The 14,255-nt window shown below is 31.0% G+C and overlaps 1 protein-coding gene across 11 annotated transcripts in view; it reads left to right on the forward strand.

The window, feature by feature from the left end:
- LOC105254472 (neurobeachin) overlaps window positions 1–14,255 on the forward strand; it is a 182,222-nt gene that overhangs the window by 93,367 nt on the left and 74,600 nt on the right. For 6 of the 11 annotated variants that reach the window (XM_025413146.1, XM_025413147.1, XM_025413151.1 and 3 more), the window contains exons 3-21: window positions 4,061–4,187; window positions 4,464–4,564; window positions 4,762–4,857; window positions 5,811–5,932; window positions 6,290–6,416; window positions 6,527–6,646; window positions 6,731–6,877; window positions 7,024–7,131; window positions 7,791–7,931; window positions 8,134–8,279; window positions 8,359–8,572; window positions 10,550–10,802; window positions 10,902–11,044; window positions 11,125–11,315; window positions 11,398–11,506; window positions 11,591–11,672; window positions 11,745–12,061; window positions 12,135–12,356; window positions 12,530–14,186. In XM_025413146.1, coding sequence (XP_025268931.1) covers window positions 4,061–4,187; window positions 4,464–4,564; window positions 4,762–4,857; window positions 5,811–5,932; window positions 6,290–6,416; window positions 6,527–6,646; window positions 6,731–6,877; window positions 7,024–7,131; window positions 7,791–7,931; window positions 8,134–8,279; window positions 8,359–8,572; window positions 10,550–10,802; window positions 10,902–11,044; window positions 11,125–11,315; window positions 11,398–11,506; window positions 11,591–11,672; window positions 11,745–12,061; window positions 12,135–12,356; window positions 12,530–14,186 — 4,423 coding nt within the window. The remainder of the gene's footprint in view (window positions 1–4,060; window positions 4,188–4,463; window positions 4,565–4,761; window positions 4,858–5,810; window positions 5,933–6,289; window positions 6,417–6,526; window positions 6,647–6,730; window positions 6,878–7,023; window positions 7,132–7,790; window positions 7,932–8,133; window positions 8,280–8,358; window positions 8,573–10,549; window positions 10,803–10,901; window positions 11,045–11,124; window positions 11,316–11,397; window positions 11,507–11,590; window positions 11,673–11,744; window positions 12,062–12,134; window positions 12,357–12,529; window positions 14,187–14,255) is intronic. The other 5 variants (XM_025413149.1, XM_025413156.1, XM_025413150.1 and 2 more) reach the window with 3 other exon arrangements.

Raw genomic sequence — 14,255 nt, forward strand, 5'->3', positions numbered from 1 at the left:
CTCATTGAACTGCTTATAACATGATAAATATATATAAATGAAAATTTAATTAATTATAATAAGACTCTCAACATAAAAAGTCTCATTTGTTTTAGAAATTAAATAATTCTAAAATTTTTGTTTTACTATAAAGAAAGATATTATCTTTGAAAAAATATAAATTTTCTAGGTTGTGATAAACTAAACATACTATTCGTGCTATATACGCGTCGATTTTGTACGTCAGTAGTAGTTCAGTCGCGCACACAGTCAGCCATTAAAATCCTTTCGGTGGACCATGAAAGATCTAGTTTACGTCCATTAATATCCTTTTTATAACGGATGAACTATGACGAAATAGTTTCATTTTGCAAAAATGGCTTTATTTATACTTTTTAAAAATTTATTTCTCTCTCATGTGAGCAGAACTGACAAAAATATAAATTACTATAAATTACGAAATAACAGTTTTTTTAGAAGAGCATGTAATAATGTGCTATTTTAGCATTAAAAATTTTTGTAAATAATAATTATTCGATAACATTTAAATATGAAATTTTAACTTTATAATGTTTATCATAAATGTATTTAATAATTACCTTAAATTTAATTATGCTTAAAATTACCCTATTTTTTGTTTAATATATTAATTTAATACACAATAACATTTTAAATGATAAAATCCGAAATGTTCTATCTTGCATTTATTAATGGACTTTCGTATATGTACAAAGTTAAATGAGAAAGTTCAATGGATTTAAACGAAGCAAGGTGATTAATTCTAAAACAATATGTATCTTAACTTCTCCATTTCCAGAAGTAATTATTTTAACATTTTCTTGTATTATTTCTAACTTTGCAATATTTTAAAAAATTAATTATATTATAAAATATATAATATATATATTTGAAAAATAATCACATTGCACATACACACACACACACACACACACAAAATCAGAAATATAGATGAAATAATAATCAATATTGTAACAGCTATTTATTTTTTTGCCGTTTGAAAAAACAGGACTGAAAGTAAGTAATTAAATTTTTGGCAATTCCTCTACATCAAAATATATTTATATTTCATTCAGCGAATACACGGAAACAATTTCGACATTGAATTTATTATATGGCGTTTGCTATCGAGATGACGTACTGCTCAAATTAAAATATTATTTCCCATTTATTTAAATTTTTTCGAAAAAAAACTTTTCGATAAAATATGTGAATATTATTTAATTCTTAAGAACAAATGTATAATATAAAAAAGCATGATAGTTATATATAAACCATGTAAGATACCCAGATTACAAAATGCTGCGCAAATTAAATAAATCTAGTTTGAATTTTTTTTATTCTTTTAGTAATCAATTTGTATATACTAATTAAATTAGTTTTAAATTTGAATCAGAATATTTTGCTAATAATATATATAGAGACTAAGAGAATTAAATGTTTCTTTTTCTAACGTCTATCATGTTTTAGCGTCCGTAGACTTTTCTGAGTATATAGGCAGCAGGCAAATCGACTATATCAGTTTGCATGGCTAGTCATTTATCACTTTATTACCGTAGTGAAGAGAGAGAAAGAGACAGAGAAAAATAAAAGGCGACTAATCAAGGTCTGCATAAAAATGACAAGCGAAAATGCGCATTTATTTAACGCTGCATCGGTGATTTAAAATTATTATCTTATATATGAATGGATTACCGTATTGCATCCACAATTACTTACGAGTATGGTGCTCGCGTATCTGTTATATTATATATGTTTATTTATATACGAAATAATTATGTACATGTAGATGTATTATAAATAATCATGTACATGATTAAGAAATAATAACAATAATATTCTCACGCATAGAGGAATAATAATTAATTCATCGCTGCAAATATCTTGTTAACTGCATCGAATGCTATGTTTTTTCAGAATCGAGGAATTATTATTATTATTATTATTTTATTATTATTATTATTATTATTATTATTATTATTATTATTATTATTATTATATATTTCTATTGACTTAATTTTAAGTTTTGTCGAATATAAAAATACATATTGAAGTAGTGCGCGACTCGCAAGTTGTCAGCAAAAATATATCTTCTGTGGATGCGATCTCATAAAATAGCGTTGTAAAGCCGACATTAATATTATAGTGAGAAAATGTCTGCGACACCGTTTGAAAGTGCAACATCTAAAAGGACGGATAAGCAGCATCCTTTAGCGCGAAGACGAGATACCTACCTACCCAGCTCCGAAGATCAACTTGACTAACCACTGCTCTCGCGATTCAGGGCAATTTATCACAGTCGAGCGACAGTTGGAAGCTTCCACGACATTACTCAGGACGACTCTCTCACTCTCCCTTTCTTTCTCCTTTTTTCTGTCGTTTTTTTTGCCCGCGCTCCGGCGGATTCATTCGCAACCCCGATGTAGTAAGCCGACAAGGTGTATAGCCGCGAGATCATTACTCCGGAATTATCCGAATGCCCATAACTTCTCCTCGCTAAAACTCCGGCTCGCGGAGCCGAAATTCCGACTGGGGGCATTCCAGCGGCATTTTCGGGATTTCTCTGCTATTCGGCGGTTACCCCGCACCCGTAGTTATCTCGCTTCGTGGCCTACCTTGCATATCAGCAGGGGATTACGCGGGTACACGAACTGCGGCGTCGGTAGTGTGTGGTTGTCCGGCTATCCGGAGAAGTATAATAATTTGAAGATAAACTGTTGCAAAATCATTGGAAGTTGATCCACACTACACAAACACGCTGAATGTCTATTGTCTGTATATTGAAATAGTTACCAGTTAGTTTCTAATAATCCGTAGCTTTGCAGACTTCATGTATTCTATATAGATATATGGATAAACGAGAACCGGTTATTTGACCGTATTAAATACCTTCCGTGGGAAAAGCTTGTCTTGTTTTGTTTGGAATGTCCAACTGAATTATTCGCAATTGCTTACAAAAAAACCTCTTTGGAGCATTAACTTTTTCTTAACGGGATGAGTATGTGGTTTTATTAAGCCATTCTTTATTCGCTTCCGACGAAAAGCCACTACCATTTTATTTAACTTGGACAACTCCTTTTTTAGTTGTTTTTGCCTGGACATAATTGACAAACCATTACTTATATAATCAAGATATAACTCGATTTCTATCTATTTATACAATTGGATTAATTGAATCTGTTCAGATAGATCATATTAAAATAGTGCAATTATAAAAATAGAAGATGACAATAATTTATTTATATTAAAGCAAAATATTTTCTGTAATTATATAAGATATATTAAAATAAAGTATTCATATAAATTCAAATGAAATAAATTATCATTCGTTTTGATACATTGAATAACTACCTGCAAAAATAGAAATGCATAATTATATATAAGTAATTAAAAGAATACTACTGTAAAATCTTTATCGATAATTATCATACATATTGAAACGAGCAGAAGTAAATTATTTTTTTTATAAATTTATTTTTTAGTATTATTTATTTCTTAAGTAGAATAAAATATTGTCAAATTAATTTTTTATAAATAAAATATAATTTTTTTACGCAAGCACATGTGAACGTACAAATATATATATAAGTAATATATGCTTTTAATAAATAAGGCACTTTTTAATAAAGTTAGAAGTTAATTACAATTGATTAATATTTTATCAATTATTTATCGAATAAAAGTACAAACAAGCATATAATAAAAAGCATGTAATATTCTTTTAATTAATATTCTGATATTATCTGGCCATTATATGATTTTAGCAGACGATGACAACGCACAATGAAATTCCATTTAAGCTAAATTATTAATTGCCTAGCTTACTCGCGAACAAAACATATATCTTCTGATCTCCAACAATTCATTTTTATGTTACACATTTAATAATATAAAAATATAATAAAAAGTCTTGTATATTATACTTTCTCTATTATTAGAGCAGCTATTATAATAATGAATGTGTAAAATAAATTATACACGTATGATATTATATTATCAACTGTGTTGGAGAGTTAGAGTATCATGAAATAAATAATTTTATATATAATATTTTTTGTTGCAGGCCGAAATATGGAGCGTCTTTATCGCGATCTTGAGAAAAAGTGTCAGAAACTTACAAGCGTGCACGGATGTAAGTCTCATAGAACATGTTCTACATCGATTATCTCGTGCAGAAACTGTTGTCGCCGGTAAGTATATGTTCAATATTAAAATCATATATACTATCATTGAATAAAATATAATTTAATTTTAATCGATAATAATTTAATTTTAACCGATTTCTCTGTATTTTACTCACGATAATAATTACATATCATTATATCATATTATATCACTACATCATTACATGTTATATATCATTATTACATGTTATATATCATTATGTCACATATCATATATAGAGAAAATTTTATTACTTTTTTAACTATATTCCTTAAGACATATGTCATTTTATATTGTGACAGACTTATTAATCGATATGCTGGGAGTGCTAGCAAGCTACAGTATAACGGTGAAAGAATTAAAACTTTTGTTCGGCGCTATGAAAGCTGTTAAAGGAAAGTGGGTAAGAATTTTTTAAGATTTTTTTTACAAATTACATAATGAAAATTTGTGTAAATATTATTGTAAGGATATATTGATTATATTACGGCCAATATATTAGACATTATTGTAAGGATATATTGATTATATTACGACCAATATATTAGACACGATAAAATTACCATAAAATAATAAATTAATAATATAAATTTCTCGTAGCCGCGGCATTCAGCGAAATTGTTAAACGTCCTCCGCCAAATGCCACAGCGAAATGGGCCCGATGTATTTTTCAGTTTTCCTGGTAGGAAGGGGTCGGTAAGTTGGTTTCTTTTCTTGTTTGCCTCTTTCTCCCTTCTTTTACTTTACAACAGATACTTCTTACTTTACGACATCCCAAAGGACGTCGTTCGATTTTAAACTCGATCAAAGTTCCGATAAGAGAATTTACTCTTCCCCGCAAGATTTCGCTACCAGCTTACATTTTCGAAATCAATCACGGCAAGGAACTTTCCTGAACATCATTATTGCATATACTACCAAGTAATATAAGCTTGTTATATATAATATCCTCGAATGTTTTTTAATTTAAATAAGAGAATAGATTCATTAGTATTATTGGTATTAGTAATATATGTAATAATAATCCTTCTCATCTTCTTCCTCTTCTCTTTTCGTTATATATCTAGATCAATTATATTCTGAGAAGAGACGAGTATATATGAACATATATAAGAATATATGTATAAAATCCCTTGAGCATAAAAATATATAGCAAGCACTTATAATTTTGCTCTTTATTTCATGTACAGTAACGATGTTTTAAAATAGTTATGCATTTTATATAATGTTACGACGTTCTAAAACAGCTACGCATAATTAATAATTAAATTATTTATACAGTTCAGAATCTAAAGTTTTCAAAAGCTTATTAAAATATAAAGGATTATAATTTGGTAATAGAGGCAGAATATATGATAATACTTGTAATATTAATATTTAGAAATTAAAGAACAAAATTAGAGAAATTAAAACTGAAGTTAGAATATTTTTATATATAGCGTAATTTTTAATGTATATTTATTAAAAATTATTTATATTTTTATTATTTTTGTATAAAACATATTGTGCAAACTAGAAACGGTATAGCATAATTAAATAACCATCAAAAATTGGAACTCGTTGAATTGTCAATATTTACTTAATCTTTTGATATTTTGCCAAAAATATATTTTTATAATTTGACGAGAATCGTTTCTCGTTTCCTGCAGGCGATTGTCTTGCCGCCGCTTGCAAAGTGGCCACACGAGAATGGATTTACCTTCACCACATGGTTCCGCCTAGACCCTATCAACTCTGTTAATATCGAACGAGAAAAACCGTACCTCTACTGGTAAGTGCTCTCATATCAAGCACCCTTGCGCACTCTCTTCTAGGTGAAAGAATCATCTATGTTTCTTAACTTTGAAGAAAGCAGAGATTCAAACTGAATTCATTAAGTGTAATTTTGTTTGCATTTCAAAGAAAACAATGTTGATATTTTTTAAATTATCTCATGTTTTACTCCAATTTTATATTTGCTTAGCAATAGTTTATCTGTGTTATATATACATAATTATAACTACCTTTTTATATAACAAATTGTTTTTTTATATCAAAAGAAAAGATAGAAGAACAATGAAAGAAAAGTGAGAAAATAGCTTTCAAATGTAACAAGAAAGTAATATAATATTTTTTCATTATATTTTAGTTTTAAGACAAGCAAAGGAGTAGGATACTCTGCACATTTCGTAGGCAACTGCTTAGTCCTGACGTCTATGAAAATAAAAGGCAAGGGCTTCCAACATTGTGTCAAATACGAATTTCAACCACGAAAGGTGAATTAATAGCTCTATTACATTATTAATATTTTCTACAAAAATGCATATCTAGCACATTTAATATGTGGAAAAAATTTTTCTATTCTCTAAATTTTTTTATTTCGCAGTGGTATATGATCGCGGTAGTGTATATATACAATAGATGGACGAAGAGTGAAATTAAATGTCTGGTCAATGGTCAGTTGGCGTCGAGTACAGAAATGACATGGCATGTTTCGACAAATGACGTGAGTGCCTGCAAATATTTTCGGTCTTTTCAAGCGATATTCCCTTCTTGCCGATTTGAAAAGAAGAAAAATATTGTTTTACAGCCTTTCGATAAATGCTACATCGGAGCAACTCCCGAACTGGATGAGGAACGCGTGTTTTGCGGGCAAATGAGTGCAATTTACTTATTCAGCGAAGCGTTGACAACGCATCAGATATGTGCGATGCATAGATTAGGTCCGGGATATAAGGTAGCTAAATATATTTATATTAACGTTAGGATGAATATATTTATAGGACACCAGATATATTTTTATAAATTTTTAATTGTGCGATCACGAACTTTATACATATTCATGGACGAATATTTACCATCATTTTTTCGATCCGTGCATAGAGCCAGTTTCGTTTCGACAACGAGTGCTACCTGAATCTGCCCGACAATCATAAAAGGGTGAGTGAGCAGGATCTCTCTACGAGCATGGTGGACCAAAGTATGCAAATTGTAAGCATTTTGATTTTATTTTCCCGTTAACATATAATTTGTACTTTGTTAATTATTCTATTACTGCGTTCGAGTTCACCTGAGGTAATTAATCAATTACGATCATATTACGATCATATTTTCTTGCCGGTTGTTGCAACTGAATTTATTATTTTGTTTTACATTATTTGTCTTGGAAAAACCGGTATTGTTAATACAAAACGTATATTTTGTACTATGCCTGGTATATTATGAATGTATATATTTGTGCGTATATATATTATATTTGTTTCCGTTGCCAAATGCTTATCTTTCTTAATTAGCGAATGCCATTTTTTGCAAAAATAAATTTTTTGTTATAAGCATCGCTTTGACTTTATATATAACGTATCACAAAAATTTCTTATATTACCTGATCCTTTTATGGATATTTTGTAGTAGCAATATAATAAGCAGTTGAATCATTGATTATTAGTTTTGAGCGAGATATGTATGCCTTTTCTGTGTATCTTTTATTATTTAGAAAAATATTCGAGATGCTTATATGCTGGTAAGAGATTAAACTGATGTAGTTCATTGATGTTATGTATTGTAAAATATTTGTACAATTTAATATCTTGAAAACTTCAAGGAAAATTTATAATTTTGTTAATTTTTTTATTTTATATGTGATATTTCAGGTACTTTATGACGGAAAATTGTCGAATGCAATTGTGTTCATGTACAATCCAGTAGCAACAGACTCACAGCTTTGTCTACAGAGTGCACCGAAAGGCAACGTCTCCTATTTTGTACATACACCACATGCCCTCATGTTACAGGTATAGGGTTTATTATTTATTATTTACGGCTTCGAGAATAAAGACAGATTTAACATCCGCATCATATAGTGCATCATATATGCGTTTTTTATTTTTATAAATTTTTTTAGTAATTTTTTAATAATGTGCGAACAACACATGTAGAATAAATTCTAGATATAGCACGTAAAAATAGACAAGGAATTGTTATTTTGGTTTTCAGGATGTCAAGGCAGTCATAACATATTCGATTCACAGCACGTTAAATTCGATAGGTGGTATTCAAGTATTGTTCCCATTATTCTCACAGCTAGATATGCCTTATGACTGCATAGCACCAAATGATGTTAAGCGTGATCCCACGTTATGGTAAATCATATTAATCGTTGTAGCTTTGGAAAGACATATTTTAAAAAGGCATTAACGAGAAATCGATGTTGTTTTTTAGTTCGAAACTGCTCGGCTTTATTTGCGACTTGGTAGAGAGCTCTCAAACAGTTCAACAACACATGGTACAAAACAGGGGATTTTTAGTAATAAGTTTCATGCTACAGAAAGCGAGCCGAGATCATCTTACGACGGAAGTTCTCGCATCCTTCTTGGAGCTCACGAAACATTTAGTGACTTGTCTCAGCGCAAACAGCGATTTATTATTGAAACAGGTACCGATATATTAATTAATAATCTATTATTACTTTGTTAGAAATTAATGTAAATATTTCGATAAATATAGTTATAATATTATAGTATATAGTCTATAATATAGTCTATAATATTATAGTATAGTCATCGTATAGTTATAGTTAAGATAATGGTGTTTTATTTTTCCCCTTAATTCGAAAATAATAAAAATAATCTTAATTCGAAAATATACAGATATATACAAATATTAAATTTCTTAAATATATTTTTTGTACTTTTGCAATTATTTTAATTGAAATAATATAAGATGCCTACATATAGATTTAGAAAGATTGAGGAAGAATGTGAAATTAAATGACATTTGTGATATAAGAATTAGATTTAAAAACATTTTCTATATATAGGTTAGATAGTCTCAAATCGGGAATACATAGATTAGAAAACTAAAATTATTGGTAGAGAAAAGATATTTATTACTAGATATTTATTGTGAAAATGATAAAATATTGTGTTGTTTAACCATATCCTAGCAGTCATTTTTTATTTAAATAGTAACATTAAAGAAAATATTAAATGTCCAGCATATATCATTATTTGTCGATTTATTTTCTACATAATTTAAAATAAATCTTTATGCATAGATTTTTTATTTTTATATAATTTTTATTTGCCTTGTGTATGTGCATATTTGATTTAAACAAATGCATGTTGCGGATTATATTGAATTTATGCTCAATAAATATAGATGCATTCTCTTCTATTAATTTATCTTGTCTATTGTGTTATATAATAGCTTCCATGCTTTCATCACATTTGCTCTTATTGAAATGTTTGCAAATATCCTATTCATCCATAATATATGTGTATGCATTTTATTTTGTATCCTCCATATTCTGTCAAGAATTTGTCAACGAATCTGTTGAGCATGCTCACTCATTTTCTTGGACCATTATTATATTAATCAAACTTCGGATCGCATGCAATCTACCGACTTTTAAGCTTTCTGATTTGAAAAAGTGGCTACGCAAAATTTTGTTTATAATATGTCGCTTTTATTTCAAAATTTGTAATTCTTATTTTGCAACTTTAAGAATTTTCATCTATCCCTTGTGCTATCATAAAATTTATTATGCATTTTTTCTAATACGCACTATTATCAAAATCCTGGCACATTATTTTTGATTGTCATATAAGTGTTTTCCAAATCAAAAAATTAATTCTATTTTTCAAATATCAAATCACACGTTTAATACATATTAGATTTGTTTCTAATTTAATATAAATTTACAAGATCGATGTTTCTTCTACATACATTTAACATAAATTTATTACAAGATCGATGTCTCTTCTACATATTTTTTTTACAATGCAAAATAATTACGTCATTAATTATACGAATTTGACGGTATTACCTAACTTGCAAAATAAGTACGCGTCTATGTATGTACAGCCCTCTAAATTTACATTTCTTAATATTATTCTTCAAAATTTCTTCCAATCATATATATGCACGAATATTTATCCACATCGTGTTTTCCATCTCGTAATTTTTTTATAATAAATGTTGTTACAAAAATATCATCTGCATATCGTTTTCAATCATATGCTTAATAATTCATATGTTTGCGTCTATTATTTCTTCATACAGTTATTAAATCTACAATGTTCAGATATTTCTAGCATCTCTCTCATATAAGTATAAATTGTCAAAACTGAAAATAACAATTTAAAACTCTTACTCACATATACTTGCATACATTGTCAAAGTTGAAAATAATAATTTAAAACTATCGTGAACAATTCTACATAAAAATATACATGCACATCTCTGAAGTAACATTTTATTTTTCATTTGGATTACTTACAATACTTCTTGGACAATTTAATCACGCTAATTACACGGATTAAAATATCAAGATAATAACATAAGATAGGGATAATATAAAAGTCGGCTAGATTGGTGTGTCCGAAGAACAGGCAGATCCATGGTGATGTAGTTGTTTTATTTTTCATTCCTAACATGGCAGCTACTGGATCACGTTCTTTTTAATCCTGCTCTGTGGATATATACGCCAGCTCCAGTACAAACACGACTTTACTCGTATCTGGCCACGGAGTTTCTTAGCGACACGCAAATATATTCCAATGTTAGACGTGTATCGACAGTTTTGCAAACAGTACATACACTGAAATATTATTATTGGGTAGCTAATCCTCGAGCTAAAAGCGGAATAACACCAAAAGGACTTGGTATGTTATTATATTTAATTAAATAATATCAGCCATGGTAATTTTATTGCTAATACGTAGAGAACACAATAACATTTTATATTAATCAATTTTTCATAGATGGACCGCGTCCACAACAAAAAGACATTCTTACAATTCGTTCTTATATCTTATTATTTTTGAAACAATTGATAATGATCGGCAACGGAGTGAAAGATGACGAATTACAAAGCATCCTTAATTATTTGACAACAATGCATGAGGTAATTCTAAAGAATGATGTATCATGCATGATAATAATAATATGAGAAAGATATTTCTTAAATTCCGTGACCATTTTTAGGATGAAAATTTGCATGACGTCTTACAAATGCTCATATCTTTGATGTCGGAACATCCATCATCGATGGTACCTGCATTCGATGCGAAACAAGGCGTACGAACCATTTTTAAACTCTTAGCAGCTGAAAGCCAGTTAATACGTTTGCAAGCGTTAAAACTACTAGGATTCTTCCTTAGCCGCAGTACACACAAGTAAACAATTTTTTATTGATTATTTACACTTACGCGAATAAATATTTTTAAGAAATTTAATATTTCTACATAATGTACACAGAAGGAAATACGATGTCATGAGTCCACATAATCTATATACGTTATTAGCTGAAAGGCTCTTATTAAATGAAGAAACACTCTCATTGCCGACATATAACGTTTTATACGAGGTATTTACACATTTTATGTTTTTTAAATTATGTTAAAAACTTTTTTAACATTTATATATATGAAAATTTTTATTTTAATTTCAGATTATGACCGAACACATCAGTCAACAAATATTGTATGCTAGACATCCTGAACCTGAATCTCACTATCGTTTAGAGAATCCGAGTAAATAATTGATTTATAATTATGTAAGTAAATAAAATATTGTCTCTATATTAATCTGTTAAATTGTTTTAGTGATTCTGAAGGTGGTCGCGACATTGGTTCGGCAATCCAAGCAAACGGAGCAATTATTAGAAGTGAAAAAATTATTCCTCTCGGATATGACACTGCTCTGCAACAATAATCGAGAAAATCGACGAACGGTTTTACAAATGTCTGTATGGCAGGAATGGCTTATCGCCATGGCTTATATTCATCCCAAAAATACGGAAGAACAGAAGATATCCGATATGGTGTATTCCTTATTTCGCATGCTTCTTCATCACGCTATCAAGCACGAATATGGTGGTTGGCGTGTATGGGTTGATACGCTGGCTATCGTGCATTCTAAGGTAAGTTTGCATTCTAAGATAAATTTATGATAACTTAAAACATTAATGTTTTCTTATGATGTCGATTGTGCAGGTATCCTATGAGGAATTCAAACTTCAGTTTGCCCAAATGTACGAGCATTACGAGCGACAGAGATCGGACAATATTACAGATCCTGAGCTAAGACAGCAGAGACCGATTAGCACGATTTCTGGATGGGATCAACAGCATTCCGGAAACAATGGCTATAACAGACCAGCGGTGTGGGGAAATCAGCAAAATCACGAGATACAACACATGGAAAGGAATTACAAGGTAATTTCAAAATTCGTAGAACTTTTATTAAATTTTGATATAGATTTTTGTTCTTTAAAATTTTTCTCATGTATAATCGTATTATTTTAATATTTTTTATTGTTATAAAATCTACATATGCAGAAATATCAGTGACATATTAATTGATTGTCATATCTTGTATTATGATGCAGGAATTCGATGCATCCGAAGCAAACGATCGATTAGAAGAATCTTGCAGTTGCGACCTCAATTCAATAGACAACACCGAAAGCGACGGTAGTCCTGCTATCGTGAAATCGCGCAGCGAGACTTTGGATACTCTACAATCATGCGAGGTAGTGTCGTTGGATTCTAGATTGAGCGACAAACCGGAAACACCGATCACTGCGCGCGAGACTCATACAGAAACACCGACCATCCTCGAGGAAGCGAATAGCGAGGCTGTCTCGCTACCGACCACGCAGGAGACCAGCGAGGTGATATCGATTGAGAGTTCAAGTGACTTCTATAGTGAAGTGCACAAAATCGAGAGTTCCAGTCCCGACTCGATGATTGTTCAGGATACACCGAAAAAAGAAAAAGATGCAACTTTGGAAAAAGAATCAGTTGCTGTTACCGAATCCTTTTCGACTGAACAGATTAAGGAGAACACGGAAGTGACAGCTGTCGAGTCGAATGATACGACGGAAACTACAGAAGTTACTAATGTCCCAGATACAACTTCTACAGCAGCGGATAAAGTTGAAAATATTTCGGTAACGGATAAGGAAACAAAGGATCAATCCATCGAAGAAAATAACGTTGCAACCGATGACAGTAATACACCAACTAACACTGAAGATTCTGACAAAACTACGACAGCAATCGAAAACGCAGATGAAACTTCTGTTGTTTTAAAGACCGATATCGACACTGAAGAAAATATTGTGCCAATTGTCCCTTCTGACGAAACACGAGAAGCATTGACAGTTAAAGTTATTGAAAAACTTCAACTAGAGAATGATCGTGAAATAATTGATAGCGATACATCAGAAGCATATTTAACGCCAACCGAGAATCAGGAAATCTCGTGTGAGATGAGAAGCAGAATGTCTGAAAGTGAGAAAATCGATGATGATATTGTCGAGAAGAAGGATATTTCCGAAGACGGGGATGTTACCGCTGAGACTGTTGAGAGCGACGAAGGGAAAACCGAAAAAAATCATAATTGCTCAACTAGCGTAGTAGAAAGCGGCGAGACTTGCGCGGAGAAGGCAGTAGATCTAGAAAACGAGAAGGTGGAGACAGTAATAGTGAATAGTGCGTTAAGTAGTGATGAACGCGCCGTGGATTCTTTAACGGAGGACAAAAGTGCTGTTATTAATGATAGCGAAAACGCGAAGGTAAATGAGGAACACTCAAGGGAGCCGTCCACTATTTCTACTAGCGTAAGTGATAATAAGTCAGACGTTCCGGCGACGACCGGCGAGGTAGAAGTAACAGATAGTGTTTGTAGTAATAGCGATGTTCAAAGTTCTGTAGATAATGTGACGCAAGTGCCAAATCCTAAGCAGCAAATCCCAACAATATCTACGGTCTGTGATGCAACTAAAAGTTTATCCGACGGTGTGCCTCAAATCGTTAGTTCTAATATGGTTGCCAGAGACAATGCGTTATCGAATGATTTACCTCCAGATCACGTAGACGCCCATCGCAGATCCAGCCTGCCGATCGTATCTTCGGAAACGGTCGCGGACGATAATGGTCACGAGCCACCCTCCTTGCCTGTGCCCTTACGAAAGACATCGTCGCCTCAGAAACGACCAAGGAGTGCCTCAACGTCCACGCAGGTGGATCCTAATCATTTCGGTGCGTTACAAAATCAAAATTGATCACTCATTATAATTTAATTTAAATGTACTTCTACTTTTTTGTTCC

This window comes from Camponotus floridanus, unplaced genomic scaffold (assembly GCF_003227725.1).
Source record: "Camponotus floridanus strain SB8 unplaced genomic scaffold, Cflo_v7.5 scaffold61, whole genome shotgun sequence".
NCBI classification, from domain to species: domain Eukaryota; kingdom Metazoa; phylum Arthropoda; class Insecta; order Hymenoptera; family Formicidae; genus Camponotus; species Camponotus floridanus.